At 41.2% G+C, this 22,232-nt stretch overlaps 1 protein-coding gene across 3 annotated transcripts; it reads left to right on the top strand.

Annotated features, from left to right (window-relative positions):
* Positions 1–1,945: 1,945 nt before the first annotated feature.
* LOC119295566 (probable serine/threonine-protein kinase SIS8) lies at positions 1,946–8,960 on the top strand. 3 transcript variants are annotated; one of them, XM_037573991.1, is made up of 13 exons: positions 1,946–2,592; positions 4,043–4,472; positions 4,606–5,242; positions 5,448–5,488; positions 5,569–5,637; positions 6,006–6,106; positions 6,485–6,563; positions 7,085–7,183; positions 7,249–7,317; positions 7,442–7,491; positions 7,579–7,692; positions 8,136–8,230; positions 8,375–8,514. In XM_037573991.1, exons 1-12 carry the CDS (start codon positions 2,270–2,272, stop codon positions 8,188–8,190), a joined length of 2,067 nt encoding a protein of 688 aa, XP_037429888.1. In that variant the 5' UTR covers positions 1,946–2,269; the 3' UTR covers positions 8,191–8,230; positions 8,375–8,514. The 3 variants fall into 3 exon arrangements, with proteins under 3 accessions (XP_037429888.1, XP_037429889.1, XP_037429887.1); XM_037573990.1 differs by having other exon boundaries at positions 1,949–2,592; positions 7,579–7,660; positions 8,375–8,960; XM_037573992.1 differs by lacking the exons at positions 7,579–7,692; positions 8,136–8,230; positions 8,375–8,514 and having other exon boundaries at positions 7,429–7,480.
* Positions 8,961–22,232: the final 13,272 nt, after the last annotated feature.

Below are 22,232 nucleotides of genomic sequence, written 5' to 3'. Positions count from 1 at the left end.
ACGCTTGAACTGCAGGACGAAACCCAATAGTCGGGCTCTCCTGAAGAACGGTGCGTACCGATCGTCGTACTCCATCTTAACCGTCGTCTTGTGAGCCCTCATCCGCAATGGCGGCAGCATCTGTGAAAATCAATAACCAAAGCATAATTAGCATGGACATAATAGTTAGCAACTTGTTTTCATCATTTCGAAAGATTTGGTTTAAAATGCTAATTACCACTCCATTCTCAATGAAACGGGCACGGTGATGCTTGTCGAACCTAGGGTCAAGCATGTGTGTACTTTGTGCCGATGTCGTCCGCAAGAGGTGGCCTCCTAAAAGAATTGCATAAGCACATCAAAAGATTTTTCAACATGAACTAGAGTTCAACATTAACTACGAAACACATCGATGCATAACAAAAACTGAACCTAAATACTTTACACAATCTTTGAATAATCATATATCAAGATTATTATGAACTAAATACAATACATATATCAATAACTAAATAAAATACTTGCATCATCCAAATACTTGCAATCACCATGTTAAAAAAATGAACTAGGGTTCATCTTGAGAATTCATATACTACATATAACAAATACTTGCAATCACCATGTTAAAAAAATAAACTAGGGTTCATCTTGAGGATTCATATACTACATATAACAAATACTTGCAATCACCATGTTAAAAAAATAAACAAGGGTTCATCTTGAGGATTCATATACTACATATAACAAATATATCAAATATTTGCATCATCCAATACTTGCATCATAGCATCCAATACTTGCATCTTAGCATAGGAACATGCATCATCCATCATATAAAAAAACCATTCAAATCAATTATGAACTAGGGTTCATGTTAACACAACCATAGCATAGGAACATGCATCATCCATCATATAGTTCAAATCTAACACAATATAACATCTAGAATCAACCTAAATCAATCCTAGGGTTAAAAAATCTAATAGGAGTGATTTCAAACGAATAATGCGACGAATCGGAAAGTGTTTGATTAAAACTTGTTGGAGGGATTGAAAGAGCTTACTTTTCTTTCTTCGTGGCCATCTCGATCCGCAAAATCCGTCAAGAAACGAGGAAGATCGGAGGGGGGAGTGGAGGGGATGAGAGAGGGCGACTTTGAGCAGTTTGCTCTGTTCTTCGTGGTGGGGGGCGGCTGGGTGGGGGGAGAAAGGGGTGGGGGCGGCCGGCCCGCGGTTTATATATGTCCACACCCTACTGTCGGAGACTCTGGCGGTAGGTTCAGACAACCTACCGCCGGGCGGGGCGGCGGTAGGTGTGACGGAGGGGGAACGGCGGCAGTTATCGGCGCTGACGTGGAAAAATTTGCTACCGCCGCAATGCTCGGCGGTAGGCTATACGATCCTACCACCGGGCCTCTTGAAGGTAGGCAAAAGGGTCAAATCCCGAAATATTTTCAGACTGAGGTCAGATCTCGATTTTGTTTCACAAAAGGGTCAAAACACAAAATTTTGCCGCACTACGGCACTAAATCACAGCCCACAGATGAGATGATACCGGTCACATGACATCCAGCAGAAAAGAAGACTAATCTTCATGAGATAATAGTATAATGCAGAATATGGCGAGACCAGTAATAGCAGGCAGGAGGAATACTAGTTTAGTAGGATTGCCGTTAATGGAAACAAAGATGTTTTTTCCAAGGCAAGGCGATGAGGTGGACAGACGCTCGCAAGTTGCAACATTTGGAGGCGGATGGCGACAACAGAGAGAGGCGGCCAGATCATCTACAGTAGCTAGCAGCATCCGTCGGTCCACAGAACAAAATTCAACTCAGACAAGTAAACAAGGAGCCGATTCTGGAGATAATAAATAAGTAAATAATTAAATAATTGTGGAAGAACAGGTCCATAGCCAAAGCCATACACAAAGAAAGGAAAAGGGAAAGAGAGAGACGACTGGGATAGAGATAGATTCCATCTCATTTGCTCCAGCTCTAAGCAAAGAAAAAAAAGGAACAACCTGGAACCACCTCCTGGAAATCCTTGCAGCTTGCTTCTTCCTCCCATTGTTGAACCTTGAGAGGGGACAGACGTGTAGGAGCTCACTTCTCTTGCCTCCTGGAAGCGAATTGCGCCAAATTTGTCGTCCAATAAAAGGCGCCCCGCCATTTGGGGCCTCCACCTCCACCTCCACCTCCTTGCCTTGCTTGCACAACTCCGGCCAAGCGGCGGGTGCCTTGGCCTACTACAATTTGATTTGATCCGACTGTGGTTTGGTCTCTTGGCCGGCGATGGAGCCGGATGAGCTCCTGAGGAAGATACGGGTGCTGGAGGAGGGCCAGGAGGAGCTCAAGCGGGAGATAGGCAAGCTTATCCCCGGGCAAGGCCACTCCTCCACGTCTCCGCCTCCGCCTCCGTGCCGCCCCTTCCCCGCACTGCAGCAGGCTACGTCGTCGAGGGGCCGCGCTCTGGCCTTGCTTCACCAATCCTCCTCCTCCTCCTCCTCCTCGCGCCCGCAGCGCCCCGGGCTGTCCGACAGGCACTGCCACAGGATACTGCAGTCGCTGGGGCAGGCCGTGCATGTCATTTCCCTTGAAGGCAAGGTCTTGTACTGGTGAGCTTCCTTCCTTGCACCTCTTGCCTGCCTGCTCAATGCTCATCAACTGTTTGATGGAATGCTGCTGCACCACACGATTGGACTGTAATACTATTATTGGAACCAGTCATTTTCATATATAGGGCCCGGGAGTGAACAAATAAATGCTGCAGCCAACTATACACAAATCAAGACATGACTGCAAACTTAGTTTGAGACAATGTTTCTCCTTCGGGGTTGCATTCAACTGTTCGCTGTTCCATTAGCCGTATCTTGCATGCCATTGGGAAACCAGTTGTGTGTTGGGAGGAATTCAGTTGTTAAATTCACAAGGATGGATGTTATGTTCATAGTTACTATACACGTCCAAGGCCGAGGGTGGGGATGTGCCGCCTCATCTAAGCCACCCGCAGGGCTTGCTTTCATATCATAGAGAGGCTTCAAAGACTATATGGAGAGATCACAAACCTTGAATGCTCTTCCTTATTCAGTATTGAGCATAACTGTTCTGCGATTATATAGTGTGGGCCACCTAATAAACAAATATAATACTTCATCTGTTCCATAATGTAGTGCGTATAGATTTTTTCAAAAGTCAAACTTTGCAAACTTTGACCAAGTTTATAGAGAAATTTATTTATATCTACAATACCAAATATATAAAATATGTAACTACTTATAGTGAATGTAATGATATAAGCTTGGCATTCTAGATGTAAATGTTTTTCTCGAAAAACTTGGTCAAAGATTGTGAGGTTGACTTTTCAAAAAATCTATATGCACAACGTTATGGAACGGAGGGAGTAAATTATATGGTGTGCCCCACCTAATGATAAAATTGTAATATCATGTGTTGGAACAAGCTAATTGGATTTAGAAGGTATTTTGGTTGCTGCTTGTCATCTTTTATCATGTGTTGGAACTTGATATGGCAAGGTTAGGTTAACTCGAGAAAGGGTTCTCATAAAGTTACTGGACGTATCATTTCAAGTTTTTTTCTGCCTTGTTGCATAATCGAATGTATCGCTAAAAACATAGTGTGCTGTTTTAGTATTTTATTTTACATAGTAAAATAAACAAACTTAACCTCTCAAAAAATTAAACAAATCTGGAAGCATCATGTGTGCCTTCTAAGACCTGTGATCTCAGATTAGGACAAAAAACGTCAACACTTTGTGCCTAATCCCGCATGTCTTAGGGACCTTTGTAATAATGATGGATATTTATCAGGGTTGCATTTTCCCCCCAAATACTTTGCTTATCGTGATGCATGTAATTGGTGTAATGCTCTTGTCTGGTCGCCGGCTCGGCTCAACAAGTAGGAAATTTTTCTTGTGAAATATGCATTTCATGATGCACCTCATGGCCGTTATCTCTGTTTTATGCTATGAATAAGTACATCTTACACTATTTTCTTATAAAAATGTACATCTTAATACTAAGTTTTCCCATTTTTTCTGTAACCTAGGAACCGATTTGCCGAGCATCTATATGGCTATTGTTCATCAGAAGCGATTGGCCAGGATCTCCTTGAATTAATCTGTGATCCTTGTGATTTCAGTCCAGCACATGAGATTATCCGTAATATATTTATGGGGAAGTGTTGGAGAGGGAAGTTTCCTGTCAAGCACAAGTCAGGAGAGCGGTTTTCTGTTGTTGTGAATAACACTCCTTTATATGATGAAGATGGTAGCTTGGTGGGCCTCACCTGTCTGTCAGGTGATGCACGGATATTGGAGGAAATAGTTGGTCCTTCAGTCATAGGGAAATCCTATCCAAATTCAGGAAAGCCCCATTTACAAGTTAACAATAAGCCTAAAAGTGTCTTGCCACAAAAATGTTTGTCAGACTCCCAACAACCTCTACAATCTGCCATCACGTCTAAGATAACAAATTTGGTGAGTCGCATTTCTGAGCAAACAAAAGAAACGGCTGCACTGTTGGTTTCAATAGAATGTTTCTCTTCTGGTATTTCTTCTTAATTTATTTTCCTAGTGTATTCTTTTCTTGATTTCTAGAATGACAACACAGGCTACAAAGGTTACAAGTAGAGTTCGTTCTCGGATCAGGTCAGCTCAGAGTTGCGACGAACAGGATGGTAATGGTCGCCAGGGTCAGTATTCTGATCATGATGCCAGGGAAGAGTTGACATCAAGTGAAGCAAGCACCCCAGGTGGGGATGTACTGCATGGTGCCTTTGTTACCGAAGAGAAATCACCTGTGAACTCAAGAAAAACAAATAGTGATGATTCAGGACAAGGAAAAGGAGGGTTTCAGAAGATTTTTAGTTCAAAGGCAGAGGCATTATTGACCAAGAAGGGGATATCATGGCCTTGGAAAGGAAATGAAAACGATGGTGGTTGTGGAAAGAATAACATGACTTCACCACTGTTACATGATAAGCAAGAGAACACTCAGATTCGTCAGGGGGTACCAGTTCTAGAGCCTATCATAATTCCAGACAGCAAGGACACTGAATACGCCAAGGCAGGCAAATATGAGGTCTCAGGTTCCTGGTGGACTTTCAACAATAACAGCACAAGTAGTACCATGAGCAGCACTGTAAGTAGTAACAGCAGTCCTATCGAGAGAGTAGATTATGAAGCAGACTGCCTAGATTATGAGATCTTGTGGGAAGACCTAACACTTGGAGAACAAGTAGGTGAAGGTAGTTAATTCTCGCTTTACCCTGGTTCTCCTTTTATTTTCGAGAGAGAAATTGCAATTCCCTCTGGCTGCATACGTGGATACTCACATCTCTTGTTGACATGTACTTCAAATGATTTATGCTGCATGGAAGTTGGTATTGCTATCCTATTCCTTTCTAAACAGAAATCACTCATTTCCTCTATGTTCATGTTTGATCCACGCAGGTTCTTGTGGAACGGTGTATCATGCTTTGTGGTATGGATCGGTATGCATAGTCTACCGTAATTATGGATAAATATTTAAACCTTAAAAATATGTTTTGAATGTCTGTCAATGTCCCTGTAGGATGTGGCAGTTAAAGTATTCTCCAGGCAGGAATATTCAGAAGAAATGATACGTACCTTCAGACAAGAGGTTAGACATCCATATCTAAATACACTTGTTGTTCACTCTCAGTTGGATATTTTGTTAACAGAACTATAGTGTACCCATTCTGTTGTCGAGTCAGATACTTGGTAATTTGACTCCCTGGTATTCACAGAACCGATATTAGTTTTTTTTATGAGACATGATAGTTATTTTCGTTATTCTATGTTGATGTAATCATGTAGATAAAAATGAAGAAGAAAGGATACAGTTTTTTTATACAGTGTTGACACATCTTCACCTTGTTTCTTTCGTATGTAGTTTTTTTGTGGGCTGTTGCAATCAACAGTACATTGTTAACTTTCTAGTTTCGTAGTTTGTGGTCATGATTGCATTTGCTTCCGCCTAATATGCAGGTGTCACTGATGAAGAAGCTACGTCATCCCAATATTATACTTTTCATGGGTGCAGTTGCTTCTCAGGAACGGCTTTGTATTGTTACGGAATTTCTCCCACGGTATGCTTTACGTCTCCTACATGTCTTATTGTTGGTAATTACTTTCTCCTTTGCTTGGTGCAAAAGAAGGATTAGGTCACTACACAGTCTATCTATATGGCTTATGATCTCATTCAGTAAAAGTAATAGGGAGTAATAACAGTAGAGTATGTGTATTGTGCCGACTGCCGAGTTCTTAACTATCTGGAACAATTTTAAATCTGGTTAGTATTTTTAGGTGAGTTGTCCGAGTAGTAACTGCCTACTTGTTGTTTCCACTGTTCCTCAAGTCGGCTGGTATTTCAATGATGTATTCTGTTTCAGAATTTCAAACCTTAACATTCGGGCCAATATTTCTTATTAATTATGTATCACACTGTACTGAGTCCTGTCATGCAGAGGGAGCTTGTTTCGCTTACTACGAAAAACCACTGGCAAGTTGGATCCAAGACGGCGAGTTCACATGGCTATAGACATCGTGAGTGCACTTATGTTGAACAGCTAGTTTCTAGTAAATGACAAGCCAGTTAAATTCTATGGAAGTTTGAGGAATGAACAACTGGATAAAACATTCTTCACATGCAGAAGTTCAGAGATTTATTGAATAGGCAAATAATTATTTTTGGCAAGTGTGTAGAAGAAAAACTGGAGTTTGCTTATGTACCCAATAGTAGGCCATATCCCAACTTTCAGTGTAAGAAAATGGAAAAGTACAGGCAATGGCGTCATGCACCTTACATCTAACAGGATATCTCGTGTTTACAGTCTGTTACTGTGTCTTACTTGAAGGTTCTTTCACTAAAGGCCAGTCATAATTCATGTGATTATGATACGAAACACTAATAGTCAACCAATTCTTTATCATGCTTGTTCTTGCCAGGGCCTCTAAATCCATGGAGACAAAATTACCTTATATTTTGTTTGACAAGTACATGGTTTGGTTTTATGAAAGATTTTATCGTCATGGAGATCTTAAATATATTTTAATATATTTTTCAGGCAAGGGGCATGAATTATCTTCACAGTTCCAGTCCCACCGTTGTACATCGTGATCTAAAATCGTCAAATCTGTTGGTTGATAAGAACTGGACTGTGAAGGTAACTGTTGGATCTTAGTTTTCCTTACTTTACACTTTCTCTTCTAATTCACTTGGTTCAATTAGGTTGCGGACTTTGGTCTTTCACGCCTCAAAATCGAAACATTCCTGACTACAAAAACTGGGAAAGGAACAGTAAGTACAAGCAAACATTACCTTTTTTACATGTATTATCTAGACTGACAAAATAGAAAGAAACGTTACAATCATCATTTTTTTTTCTGTTCTAAATATCTGATATCTTAGCTTTAACATCCAGCCACAGTGGATGGCTCCAGAAGTGCTACGTAATGAACCTTCAAATGAAAAGTAAGCTCAATGGGACCATTTTAATTCAATAGATGTTCCCGCAATCTGCAAATGATTTCTCATACATTCCTTTCTTCTACATGATAGGTCCGACGTGTACAGCTATGGAGTGGTCCTATGGGAGCTTGTTACTCAGAAGATTCCTTGGGATACTCTCAATACAATGCAGGTCCAATTTTGCTATGTATTTATGTTGTTTAGGTATTCACACGATTTTCGATCATATATTCTGTAGCGACTATGTGATTGTGAAATTGGTATCTATGTTTCCTTGAGCAGGTAGTGATAGGTTGCAAGATCCATCTGCGTTATTAATCTACTTAGATACAACAAGAAGATATAAGTTCAATATTTTTTGCTTCATATATCTTCCCATCTCCCTTTCAGTCTGGCGGCAAGATTAATACTGAGATGTTTGCCATAGAATGTCTCCTTGCAAAATAAGTACTCCCTACGTTCCATAATTCTTGAACTAAAACCACGACAAGAATTATGGAACGGAGGGAGCAGCTTACTGGTGAATGATAGATTTCCTAATAGAAGTGAAATAACCACCATTGCATTTTAAGACAAACTCAGTTGTTTGCTTATGTAACCGTGCTGAAGTACAAGAATTTCGTAACATTCTGACCCATACGGCGCAGGTTATCGGAGCCGTGGGTTTCATGGACCACAGATTGGAAATTCCGAGTGACATAGATCCTCAATGGGCATCAATGATTGAGAGTTGTTGGGACAGGTACATACTACTTCCTCCGTTTTCCTAAATATTTGTCTTTCTAGAGATTTCAACAAGTGACTACATACGAAGTAAAATGAGTGAATCTACACTTACTAACAATAAACCGATTCCCGCTAATCCATCATCCTTTTCTTCGAGCAGTGACCCACAGCGCCGCCCTTCATTCCAAGAACTCCTGGAGAGGCTCCGTGAGCTGCAAAAGAAATACGCCCTGCAGGTGCAGATGCAGCGGAGCGCGGCTGGGAAAGGCGCTGAAAAGATGAGCGTTGATGATGGCTAGCTAAGGCTCAGGCCCCGACTTGGATGGATTGTGTATTTGCCATTATGAAAATGGGCCATTGGGCTGGATCCGGAAGGTTCGAGGAAGTCCTCCACCACAGGAGAATCGAGACAAGGTGCCTGAAAGGTGGTTTTAAGCTTGATGAATCGCGAGGCTGAAGCCCTGAGACGCGGTTTCTTTTCGGAGAGAAAGGCCATAGAACGAACACTCGTCACATAGCAGTCGTTCGAGGCACTGTAGGAGGGACGCCTTGATCAGTTCTTGATGGATTTTTTGTATTACCAAAACTTGTATTCATACATCCTTTCTGGTGTGACTAGTTAGGGAAGCTCAATGGCTTGGGAGTTTGAACGATCTTATTCGTTTGCAGCATGCACCACGATCAAAATCGAAAGGGCAGTTACTGTACGCACTTTCCCTATTTCAAATTATAAGGTGTTTTTTTTTGTAGAGTAATGTGTGATCCATATGACATGGAATTGGCATCACCAGTTTCATTTTTATAATATTAGTGAATTCCATCTTTTACCTCCAAATTTTGCGTTTGTGGCAGATTTTACCTGATTTAGCAAAAATTCTCAAATATTACTTGATTGAATCAAATATGTGGCGCATTTTATCCCGTTTAGTTTTCCTACCATTTTGTTGTTGACTGTACCTGTCATCTGTGGTTTATTTTTCTTCCCCGGTTTCTTTTGCATGGAATAAACTGGACCGGCCAGACCCAACATGGTCCTTACCGCACCGGACGGGCGACTCTGTCCACGCCGACCTGGTTCACTTGACACCACAATTCTGCATGCCGCTCCGGAAGAATATTACATGAAAAGCAACATTCATAGAAAACTTTATGGAAACCATGTTTCAAAGTTTTGAAAAAAATCTTAAAAAACAAGATGTTAAGACGGTGACATTCCTTAAAAAAAATCAAGTTGAAACACATTACGAGATGCGATCTAGAAAAAAATAACAAATCCAACAATGAATAGTGCATTTATTGTTCGGCACTATTCAATTCAATGTTGATATTTGTTTTTTCATATCTCGCATTTTAACTTGAATTTGCGTATGGCAATAAAATATCAGCCTCTTTACATCCCATATTTCTTTGAATTTTTATTTTCAAAACTTCAAACATCGTTGAAGGCTTGAAGCTCCTTCTCCCATCTGCATTTGGTTCTTAAGTCTAGGTATTATCATGATTCCCCCATTTTTGCAGGCAAATTCCAATGTCCCTAAATTTAGTTTTTGGTCTTCCATCCTTAAGTTGCTCCCTAAGCTTAATTAAAGACCATTCATTTTACCAACCCACAATATTTTGATTTTGGAGCACGCCTTGGTGTCCAACATGGTCATCTATTTATAATCATCTTATAATTCTCGAGACTCATTTTGTATACCTTGCTAAAGTCGGATCTTTGGCTTCCTGGCCAAAAGCAGTGGAATCAAACCCCTGGGTTGCAGTTTTTTCTCAACCCACTACTTCTATTACTCTAAATACTTCCATTGATGATGATTCCGCTAACATCTTATGTTGGGATCTTATTCCTAATGGCAGATGTAACTCTAAGAGTACTTACAAGCTTTGCTTGCAGGATTTGCAGGTCTCCCCCGACAACCAACCAAACAATTTTCACTCGGGTGAAGGACATACTTATGCAGGTGCGGAAGCACAAGTTCCTACCTCCTAGGGTTAACACCTTTGCTTGGAGGCTAATGAGGGAAGCTCTACCCACTGGCCTTAAAGCAGGTAGGTACTCTTCTCACATTAGCAAAAATTATAGCAGGTGTGATCTCTCTGAAGATGAAATGCACTTTTTTTTTCTAATGCCCTTTTGCTAAGGCTGCCTGGATTTTCTAAAGAAGAGTTGTATATGATGCAACCAAAAAGGTTTTGTCGATCCTAAAGGTGCTAACAAAATGTGCAAGTTCCAGCGATCCAGCTATGGACTGGTGCAAGCATCTCGGAGTTGGAATATACGCTTTGATGAGTTGATCAAAGCATATAGTTTTATACATATTGCGGTGAAGTCTGTATTTACAAGAAAGTGAGTGAGAGTGCTACAGCTTTTCTGATAAGTATATGTGTATGACATATTGTTGATCGGAAATGATGTGGAATTTTTCTGGAAAGCATAAAGGAGTGTTTGAAAGGAGTTTTTCAAAGAAAGACCTCGGTGAAGCTGCTTACATATTGAGCATCAAGATCTATAGAGATAGATCAAGACGCTTGATAAGCTTTTTCAATGAGTACATATCTTGACAAGTTTTTTGAAGTAGTTCAAAATGGAACAGTCAAAGGAGTTCTTACCTATGTTGCAAGGTGTGAAGTTGAGTAAGACTCAAAGCCCGACCACGGCAGAAGATAGAGAGAGAATGAAAGTCATTTCCTATGCCTCAGCCATATGTTCTACAAAGTATGCCATGTTGTGTACCAGACCTATTGTATACCCTGCCCTGAGTTTGGCAATGGAGTAAAATAGTGATCTAGGAGTAGATCACTGGACATTGGTCAAAAATTATCCTTAGAGGACTAAGGAAATATTTCTCGGTTATGGAGGTGATAAAGAGTTCGTTGTAAAGAGTTACATCGATGCAAGCTTTGACACCGATCTGGATGACTCTGAGTCTCGATCTGGATACATATTGAAAGTGTGACATTTAGCTAGAGTAGCCCCGTGCAGAGCATTGTAGACGTAGAAATTTGCAAAATACATACGGATCTGAATGTGGCAGATCCGTTGACTAAAGTTCTCTCACAAGCAAAACATGATCACACATTAGTACTCTTTGGGTGTTAATCACATGGCGATGTGAACTAGATTATTGACTCTAGTAACCCTTTGGGTATTGGTAACATGGTGAAGTGAACTATAGAGTGTTAAATCACATGATGGTGTGAACTATTGGTATTAAATCGCATGGCGATGTGACTAGATTATTGACTCTAGTGCAAGTGGGAGACTGAAGGAAATATGCCCTAGAGGCAATAATAAAGTTATTATTGATTTCCTTATATCATGATAAATGTTTATTATTCATGCTAGAATTGTATTAACCTCAAACTTAGTACATGTGTGAATACATAGACAAAAACAGAGTGTCCCTAGTATGCCTCTACTTGACTAGCTTGTTTGTCAAAGATGGTTATGTTTCCTGATCATAGACATGTGTTGTCATTTGATGAACAGGATCACATCATTAGAGAATGATGTGATGGACAAGACCCATCTGTTAGCTTGGCATAATGATCGTTTAGTTTTATTGCTATTGTTTACTTCATGACTTATACATGTTCCTTTGACTATGAGATTATGCAACTCCTGAATACCGAAGGAACACCTTATGTGCTATCAAACTTCACAACGTAACTGGATGATTATAAAGATGCTCCACAGGTGTCTCCAAAGGTGTTTGTTGGGTTGGCATAGATCGAGATTAGGATTTGTCACTCGGTGTATCAGAGAGGTATCTCTGGGCCCTCTCGGTAATGCACATCATTATGAGACTTGCAACCAATGTGACTAATGAGTTAGTTGCAGGATGATGCATTACGGAACGAGTAAAGAGACTTGTCGGTAACGAGATTGAACTAGGTATGATGATACCGACGATCGAATCTCGTGAAAGTAACATACCGATGACAAAGGGAACAACGTATATTGTTATGCGGTTAGACCAATAAAGATCTTCATAGACTATGTAGGAGCCAATATGAGCATCCAGGTTCCGCTATTAGTTATTGATCGGAATGTGTCTCAATCATGTCTACATAGTTCTTGAACCCGTAGGGTCCGCACGCTTAACGTTCGATGATGATTTGTATTATGAGTTATGTGATTTGATGACCGAAGTTTGTTCAGAGTCCCGGATGAGATCACGGACATGACGAGGAGTCTTGAAATGATCGAGAGGTAAAGATCGATATATTGGAAGGCTACATTCGGACATCGAAAAGGTTCTGAGTGATTCGGGTATTTTTTGGAGTACCGGAGAGTTACGGGAATTCGCCAGGGGTAGTAGTGGGCTTTAATGGGCCATACGGGAAAGGAGAGAAGGGCCTCAAGGGATGGCCACGCCCCTCCCCCCATGGGCTGGTCTGAATTGGACTAGGAGGGGGGCGCCCCCCTCCTTCCTTCTCCCCTCTTCTTCCTTCCCTTCCTTCTCCTAGTTGGAATAGGAAAGGGGGGCCGAATCCTACTTGGACCGGGAGTCCAAGTAGGACTCCCCTCTTGGCGCGCCCCCTCAAGGGCCGGCCTCCTCTTCCTCCCTCCTTTATATACGTGGGCAGGGGGCAACCTAAAGGCACTCCAAGATTTGTCTTAGCCGTGTGCGGTGCCCCCCTCCACAGTTACACACCTCGGTCATACCGTCATAGTGCTTAGCCGAAGCCCTGCGCCGGTAACTTCATCATCACCGTCGCCACACCATCGTGCTGACGGAACTCTCCCTCGGCCTCATATGGATCAACATAGTGATGTGCATCATTGAAAACTACTCCATCTCACGTGATGATAGGACATGGTTTAGTTGATACGGATCACGTGATCATTTAGATGACTAGAGGGATGTCTATCTAAGTGGGAGTTCTTAAGTAATATGATTAATTGAACTTTAATTTATCATTAACTTAGTCATGGTAGTATACGCATATCTATGTTGTAGATCAATAGCTCGCGATGTAGCTCCCTGTTTATTTTTTATATGTTCCTAGAGAAATATAAGTTGAAAGATGATAGTAGCAATGATGCGGACTTGGTCCGTGATCTGAGGATTTTCCTCATTGCTGCACAGAAAAAATATGTCCTTGATGCATCGCTAGGTGACAGAACTATTGCAGGAGCAGATGCAGACGTTATGAATGTTTTGATAAGCTCGGTATGATGACTACTTGATAGTTTAGTGCACCATGCTTTACGACTTAGAACCGGGACTTCAAAAATGTTTTGAACGCCACGGAGCATATAAGATGTTCCAAGAGTTGAAATTGGTATTTCATACTCATGCCCGTGTCAAGAGGTATGAGACTTCTGACAGTAATTTGCCTACAAGATGGAGGAGAATAGCTCAACCAGTGAGCATGTGCTCAGATTGTCTGGGTACTACAATTGCTTGAATCAAGTGGGAGTTAATCTTCCAGGTAAGATAGTAATTGACAAGGTTCTCTAGTCACTATCACCAAGTTACTAGAACTTCGTGATGAACTATAATATGCAAGGGATAACGAAAACAATTCCCAAAGCTCTCCGCGATGCTAAAATCGGCGAAGGTAGAAATCAAGAAAAGCATCAAGTGTTGATGGTTAACGAAGACCACCAGTTTCAAGAAAAGAGCAAAAGGGATAGAAAGGGAACTTCAAGAAGAATGACAAACAAGTTTTCACTCCCATGAAGAAGCCCAAAGCTAGACCCAAGCCTGAAACTGAGTGCTTCTGCTGCAAAGGAAATGGTCACTGGAAGTGGAGCTGCCCTAGATACTTGGCGAATAAGAAGGATGGCAAAGTGAACAAAGGTATATTTGATATACATGTTACTAATGTGTACTTTACTAGTGTTTATAGCAACCCCTCAGTATTTGATACTGGTTCAGTTGCTAAGGGCAGTAACTCGAAACGGGGGTTGCAAAATAAACAGAGACTAGTTAAGGGCGAGGTGATGATGTGTGTTGGAAGTGATTCCAAGGTTGATAAGATCACCATGGCACACTCCTTTTACCTTCGGGATTAGTGTTGAGCCTAAAATAAATGTTATTTGGTGTTTGCATTGAGCATGAATATGATTGGATCATGTTTATTGCAATACGGTTATTTATTTAAGTCAAATAATAATTGTTGTTCTATTTAAATGAATAAAACCTTCTATGGTCATACACTCAATATAAATGGTTTATTGAATCTCGACCGTAGTGATACACATCTTCATAATATTGAAGACAAAAGATTCAAAGTTAATAATGATAGTGCAGCTTATTTGTGGCACTGCCATTTAGGTCATATTTGTGTAAAGCACATGAAGAAACTCCATGCTGATGGGCTTTTAGAATCACTTGATGCTTGTGAACCATGCCTCATGGGCAAGATGACTAAGAATCCGTTCTCTAGAACAATGGAGCGAGCAACTGACGTATTGGAAATAATACATACTGATGTATGCGGTCCGATGAGAGTTGAGGCTCGCGGCGGGTATCGTTATTTTCTGACCTTCACAGATGATTTATCTACTTGATGAAACATAAGTCTGAAACATCTGAAAAGTTCAAAGAATTTTAGAGTGAAGTGGAAAATCATCGTAACAAGAAAAAGTTTCTACGATCTGATCGCGGAGACGAATATTTGAGTTACGAGTTTGGTCTTCATTTGAAACAATGTGGAATAGTTTCGCAACTCAGGCCACCTGGAACACCATGGCGTAATGGTGTGTCTGAACGTCATAACCGTGCTTTATCAGATATGGTGTGATCTATGATGTCTCTTACCGATTTACCACTATCATTTTGGGGCTATGCATTAGAGACAGCTGTATTCACGTTAAAAAAGGCACCATCTAAATCCGTTGAGACGACACCGTATGAACTGTGGTTTAGCAAGAAACCTAAGCTGTCGTTTCTTAAAGTATGGGGTTGTGATGCTTATGTGAAAAAGTTTCATCCTGATAAGCTCAAACCCAAATCGGAGAAGTGTGTCTTCATAGGATACCCAAAAGTTAACTGTTGGGTACACCTTATATCACAGACCCGAAGGCAAGATATTCATTGCTAAGAATGGATCCTTTCTAGAGAAGGAGTTTCTCTCGAAAGAAGTGACTGGGAGGAAAGTAGAACTTGATAAGGTAATTGTACCTTCTCCCGAATTGGAAAGTAGTTCATCACAGAAATCAGTTCCAGTGATGCCTACACCGGTTAGTGAGGAAGTTAATGATGATGATCATGAAACTTCAGATCAAGTCACTACCGAACCTCGTAGGTCAACCAGAACGTTCTGCACCAAAGTGGTACAGTAATCCTATTCTGGACATCATGTTACTAGACCATGACAAACATATGAACTATGAGGAAGCAATGATAAGCCCAGATTCCGCAAAATGGCTTGAAGCCATGAAATCTGAGATGGGATCCATGTATGAGAAACAAAGTATGGACTTTGGTTGACTTGCCCGATGATCAGCAAGCAATAGAAAATAAATGGATCTTCAAGAGGAAGATGGACGCTGATAGTAGTGTTACTATCTACAAAGCTAGATTTGTCGAAAAAGGTTTTTGACAAGTTCAAGGTGTTGACTACGATGAGATTTTCTCACTCGTAGCGATGCTTAAGTCTGTCCAAATCATGTTAGCAATTGCCACATTTTATCAAATCTGGGAAATGGATGTCAAAACTACAATCCTTAATGGATTTCTTAAAGAAGCGTTGTATATGATGCAACCAAAAAGGTTTTGTCAATACTAAAGGTGCTAACAAAATGTGCAAGCTCCAGCGATCCATCTATGGACTGGTGCAAGCATCTCGGAGTTGGAATATACTCTTTGATGAGTTGATCAAAGCATATAGTTTTATACATACTTGCGGTGAAGCCTGTATTTACAAGAAAGTGAGTGAGAGCGCTACAGCTTTTCTGGTAAGTATATGTGTATGACATATTGTTGATCGGAAATGATGTAGAATTTTTCTGGAAAGCATAAAGGAGTGTTTGAAAGGAGTTTTTTCAAATAAAGACATCGGTGAAGCTGCTTACATATTGAGCATCAAGATCTATAGAGATAGATCAAGACGTTTGATAGGTTTTTTCAATGAGTACATATCTTGACAAATTTTTTGAAGTAGTTCAAAATGGAACAGCCAAAGAAGGAGTTCTTGCCTGTGTTGCAAGGTGTGAAGTTGAGTAAGACTCAAAGCCTGACCACGGCAAAAGATAGAGAGAGAATGAAAGTCATTCCCTATGCCTCAGCCATAGGTTCTATAAAGTATGCCATGCTATGTGAAAGAACATGCGGTGCCCCCATGTTTGGTTTTGGTAATTGATGACAATCTCTATGGACTAATGGTTGCCTTGAGTTATATTTGAAGGTTTTTTCCATAGGCTTTTCTTGAAGTCCATGTTTTGGTTTCAAGGAGTTTATGAGTTGACCAAGGTGCTATTATGGAATTATCCAAAGATTTGTCATGTGAGTGTTGAGCTTATTGCAAGCATATCTTGAAGAAGAAGATTGTGTGATCATTCATGTTTACCTTCAAGACATCATCTAAATAAAGAGAGTTGGAAAGATTCAAGGTTGATCAAGACTAAGTCAAGAGTGAATCAAGTTGATCAACTCACAAAGCATAGAATATGTACCGAGAGGGATCAAGTGATCCCATGGTATGGTAAGGATTGTCAATTACGCTCTGTGTACTAACCCATGGTCTTCGTGTGAGTTCTTTGTGGGGTTAGGATGCGGTGTGCAAGTTCAAGTGATGCATCATGAAGAGATCAAGTGCTTGAAGCTTGCCGCCCATTGTGGTGACAATGGACTTGTGAAGATGAGCCGAAGAGTGGCTCACCCATAGTGGACTATGGGGGAGCAATCATCTAGTATTCATCGAGCCAACACAATCAAGAAAGGTGGTCCAACTTGAGGGAGTCAAGATTGTCATCATCTAGCTCAAGTGGACCATGTGCAAGGCAAAGGTTTTCCCTTGATAGGTTTTCTATTTTACCGGTCTCATGGTGGTAGTTGGGAGACCGGGTTATAGGATCGTTTGTCGTACTATCAAGGGTGGCTCTCAAGTTGGTAGCTTGATCATATCGTTAGTAGAGAGCTCAAACCATTGCATCCTTGCATCATGTTTCTTGGTTCTTGTTTGGTTCTCTTTTTGAGTCTTAGAGCTTATGGTCATCTTGATGACAAGCTTGAGTTCATCGAAAATGGAGTTTGCATGCGTCTTCTATGATGTTTTCGGTGTTGGAGGTTTTACCGGTCTTATCCGAGGAAGGGTTCTCACCATTTTATTTTGGGCCTTTTCTCATTTGCTTCTTATTGGTATTTCTTTCAAGATTGTGTTAGCCCTTGTTGCTAGCTTTCCAACAAACTTGGTTTCATCAAATTCAGAGTCCGTTTGCAGAAGTTGTGTCAGTTTTGGTGTCCTTAAAAGGGGCTGTTGCGGATGTAATTTTTTAGTACCGCTCTTGGGAGCGGTACTACCGCGACTACTTCCGTGGCTACTTCCGCTCGGGACCAAAAACTCGTCACAAGTCCAGTGGTGGTAGGCACGGATGTAATTTTTTAGTACCGCTCGCAAGCAGTAGTACCGCTACCCTTAGTAGTAGTACCGCTACCCCTAGCGGTAGTACCGTGAGGTCAAGCGGTACTACCGCTCCAACGGGTCTTCTGGCCTTTTTGCCTCCTCGCTGTTGCGTTTCAAAGGGGTACTACCGCCCTAGCGGTAGTACCGCTCTGTGCGGGCTGTGAGCATAACGGTTGGATTTTTTCCCACCTATAAAAGGGGGTCTTCTTCCCCAATGAACCTTATCCTTTGAGCTCGTGTTCTTCCCCCATTGTTGACCTTCTTCGAGCTTGCTAACTCTCAATCCCTCCATGGATTCTTGCTAGTTTTTGAGGGAAAAGAGAGAGGAGATCTAGATCCACATTTCCACCAATCATTTTCTCCTCTATGTGAGGGGAACCCCTTGGATCTAGATCTTGGAGTTCTTGGTGTTCTCCTTCTTGTTCTTCCTCTCATCTTCCTCCCTAGCATTAGTTGCTTCGGTGGGATTTGAGAGAGAAGGACTTGGGCACTCCGTGTGCCCTTGCCATTGCATTTGGTGCATCGGTTTGAGTTCTCCATGTGATACGTGGAAGTTAAAAGTTGAGAAGCTTATTACTCTTGGGTGCTTGGTACCCTTCAGCTTGTTACTCTTGGGTGTTTGGACACCCTAGAGCTTGTTCCTCTTGGGTGCCTTGGCGCCCTAGACGGTTGGTGTTGTTCGGAGCTCAATCATTGTGGTGTAAAGCTCCGGGCAAGCGTCGGGGTCTCCAATTAGGTTGTGGAGATCGCCCCGAGCAATTTGACGGATACCGGTGACCGCCCCCAAGGGTTGCCAAAGTGTACGGGTTAGGTGACCGCCCCCAAGGGTCGCCATTTGTATGGGTTCGATGACCTCCCTCAAGGGTCCCCTAGTGGAATCACGTCATCTTGCATTGTGCGGGGGCGTGAGGAGATTACGGTGGCCCTAGTGGCTTCTTGGGGAGCATTGTGCCTCCACACCGCTCCAAATGGAGATTAGCATCTGCAAGGGTGTGAACTTCGGGATACATCATCGTCTCCATGTGCCTTGGTTATCTCTTTCCCGAGCCCTTTACTTATGCACTTTACTTTGTGATAGTCATATTGTTCTTTGTCATATATCTTGCTATCACATAGTTGCTTATCTTGCTTAGCATAAGTTGTTGGTGCACATAGGTGAGCCTAGTTGTTTTAGATTTTGTGCTTGACAAATTAACCGCTAGGTTTATTCCGCATTTGTCCAAGCCTTAACCATAATTATTTTAAAGCGCCTATTCACCCCCCCTCTAGGCGACATCCTCGATCTTTCAATTGGTATCAGAGCCTCGTCTCTCTTTATAGGGCTTAACCGCCTAGAGAGTAAGGATGTCGACTAGGGGCTTAGGATTCTCTGACACTCTTAGTTTCGATGGCACAAATTTTGATGTTTGGGTAATTCGCATGCTTAATCTCTTTAGGGGCATGGACCCAAATTTAGAGCGAATTGTAGATATGGGTTTTTCTCCTCCAAAGGATCCCCAAAGATTATCTTTAGAGGATGAGAAAAACTCTTATCTCAATGCTCAAGCTTTCTAATGTGCTTTTTGATGCTTTGAGCAATGTAGTTATTTTTCAACTCATGTAGTTCCGGGATGCTCATGAGTTGTGGACAAAGCTTCAAGATAAATATGGTGTGTCCAATATTTGTGGGGATGATTGTTCTCCCTCCACCTCCGGTCGTATAGTATTTTCAACTTCTTCTACTTCACCTACATGTGGTTTGCCACAAGGTAATGATATGGTGAGTAGTGTTGGTCATTGCAATGATGATAGTATGCTTATTGTGGATGATCCTTCATCACTATCTTATTGCAATGCTCCCTCTTTGGGCTTTAACACTTTGAGCACTCCAAATGTTTCACATGCTTGTGTTGATAGTCCTTGCATATCATGTAGATATTGCTTGACTAGATCTCATGATGATATGCTTGCTATGTCTTGTTGCCATGATAAAAATGCATCTATTTCCTCGAATTGTTGTGCTAACAATGTAGAGGAAACCAAACATTCTATGGAACAAGATGTGGTGTTTAATGGTGCCTCAAGGGATCCTACATCATCATCTATTGCTTTTTGCCTTATGGCTAAGGCGTCAAAGGTATCTCCTACTTTGTACCCCAATATGTCTCTTGATGATGATGTTGATGCTAATGATGATGAGGATAATGATGAAGAGAATGATAATGTTGCCTCCTTAAAAACTAAGGGGGAAATGATTTTTAAAGCTCTTCATAAAAATAAAATTGCTCGTTCCAACTTCATGGAAATAATGTCCATTGCCATTGATGGCAAGAAATACATTGAGGAGTTGGAATCTCATCTAGAGGAGCATGAGGTCACCATTGAGAAAATGGAAGCTCATGAGCGTGATTACGCAAATGAGATCGCGGAGCTATCTCAAGCTCTTGAACATGAACAAACCACCTCCGAATCTCTTGAGGAGACTTTTGCTCTAGAACTATCTAGAGTGAGGGAATCTCATGATATAGCTCTTGAGGTAGCCAATGATTTCAAAACTAAAAATGCTAAGCTTGAAGTTTCTCATGCTAGACTCCTTGAGGATTTTGAGCACCTCGAAAATGGCTCAAGGGTCATCAAGGGTGAGCTCATCAAACTCACCGAGTCTCATGCTCAACTTGAAGCTTCTTATTTAAAAGAGCTTGCCAAGTTGTCCTCTCCTATTGTTGTAAATGATGATGCTTGTGCTACTAACTCTATTACTTGTGAAGCATCCATTTTGAAGGAGAATGTTGAGCTACATGCTCAATTTGAGTTGCTATCTAGCAATTATGGGAAATTGGAAGAAAGCCATGAAAAGCTCTCAAGCTCTCATGATGATCTTATAGTATCCCATAATGTGCTAAAGGTAGCTCATGAGGCCATGATTTCTAAGGTAACATCAAGTGAGCCTCATGTGGATACTAGCACTACTTCTAGTCAAAATACTATATTGCCATGTGCTAGTCCTTGTAATTCATCTACTCACAATGTTGGTACATCTTGTGATGAATTGCTTTCCTTGCCTTGTTGCTCTAACGGTGAAGCTTATACTTCCTCTAGCACTTGTGTTGAGACTAACCATGTAGAGGAAGTCAAAGAGCTCAAGGCCCAAGTCACTTCTTTGAAGAAAGACTTGGAAAAGAGTCATGAAGGGAAATCCATACTCAACAATATCTTGAGTGTGCAAAAATCCCCTAATGACAAAGGTGGACTTGGATTCAACTCCAATAAGAAGAAGAAGTCCAAGAGAATCAAGAAGAAGGGCCAAGAACAAGTCAAGAATTCGGCCAAGATTATTTGCTTCAAGTGCAAAATTGAAGGGCATCATGTTAGATCTTGCCCATTGAAGAAGAAGGCCATTAGTGACAAGCAACAAGGAAAGAGGCCACAAGTTCAATCTCATGCTCAACCTCAAGTTGAAGAAAGGCCACTTCCCAAGAAGACTCAAGCTAATGCTTCTCTTGTGGAAAAATCAAGTGAGAAGAAAGTGAAGAGTAGATGTTGCTACTTATGTCGTGAGAAAGGTCACGTCGCTTCTTCATGCACTAGTGGTAACTTATCCAACCCAATTATTATTGATGATATATATTCTCTTGGGAAGGATAAGGTTGGCAATGTGTTTGCCAAGTTTGTTGGTACTCAAAGTGGTGTCAAGAAAAGAACCATTTGGGTAGCCAAGACTATTGTGACTAACCTCTTAGGACCCAACTTGGTTGGGGACGACCAAGCTCAAACTTGATCAATAGGTGTTGATGGAGGGCATTGGAGACTTGGCTACATTAGGAAGAATTAAGGGGACTTCATCATTCTTATTGTCTCAAGCCAAGTCAATTGGATTATCAAGTTTCTATCTTATATCCAATGTGCCTCCTTGCGGTAACTTGTACTTAAATTGTTTACATTGAAAGTTACTTGCCCCCTTGCATGTTTTGGTTTTGTTCCTTGCTTGTGTTTGTATATGTTGTGCTTCCAACTTACTTATCTTGAGCAATCAAGTATGTGTGTGTTGGTTTGCACATCATGTACGTGTGTGTCGTCCGTTGAGCCTTTATGCTTCTTGTTTGTATCCTAGTTGGCTCTTGTGAGAGATTAATGGAATATCCATTTATGGGGGAGTTATATGCTTTGTGCACCTCACAATCCTATAAATGTGTGTACATGAGGAATACCATCTAGTATTGATATTACAAGATTATCTAGTCCCTAGGTGGTATATCTCTCATGAGAAATTCAAATTCTAAAAATCCCATTGATTATCTCTTGTTGGATCCTCTTATTGCCTCTTGTTAAGTTCTCATTGGCATCACATTATGGGGGAGTAATATGCTATGTTCATATTACAAGCCTAGAAAATGTGTACATTTGAGATATTGTCACCTAGAATTGATATTGTAAATTATCTTGTTCCTAGGTGGCATGTT

Source organism: Triticum dicoccoides, chromosome 4B (genome assembly GCF_002162155.2).
Source record: "Triticum dicoccoides isolate Atlit2015 ecotype Zavitan chromosome 4B, WEW_v2.0, whole genome shotgun sequence".
NCBI lineage: Eukaryota > Viridiplantae > Streptophyta > Magnoliopsida > Poales > Poaceae > Triticum > Triticum dicoccoides.
The sequence above is the reverse complement of the archived record's forward strand: the minus strand, read 5'-3'. Positions and strand labels throughout refer to the sequence as shown.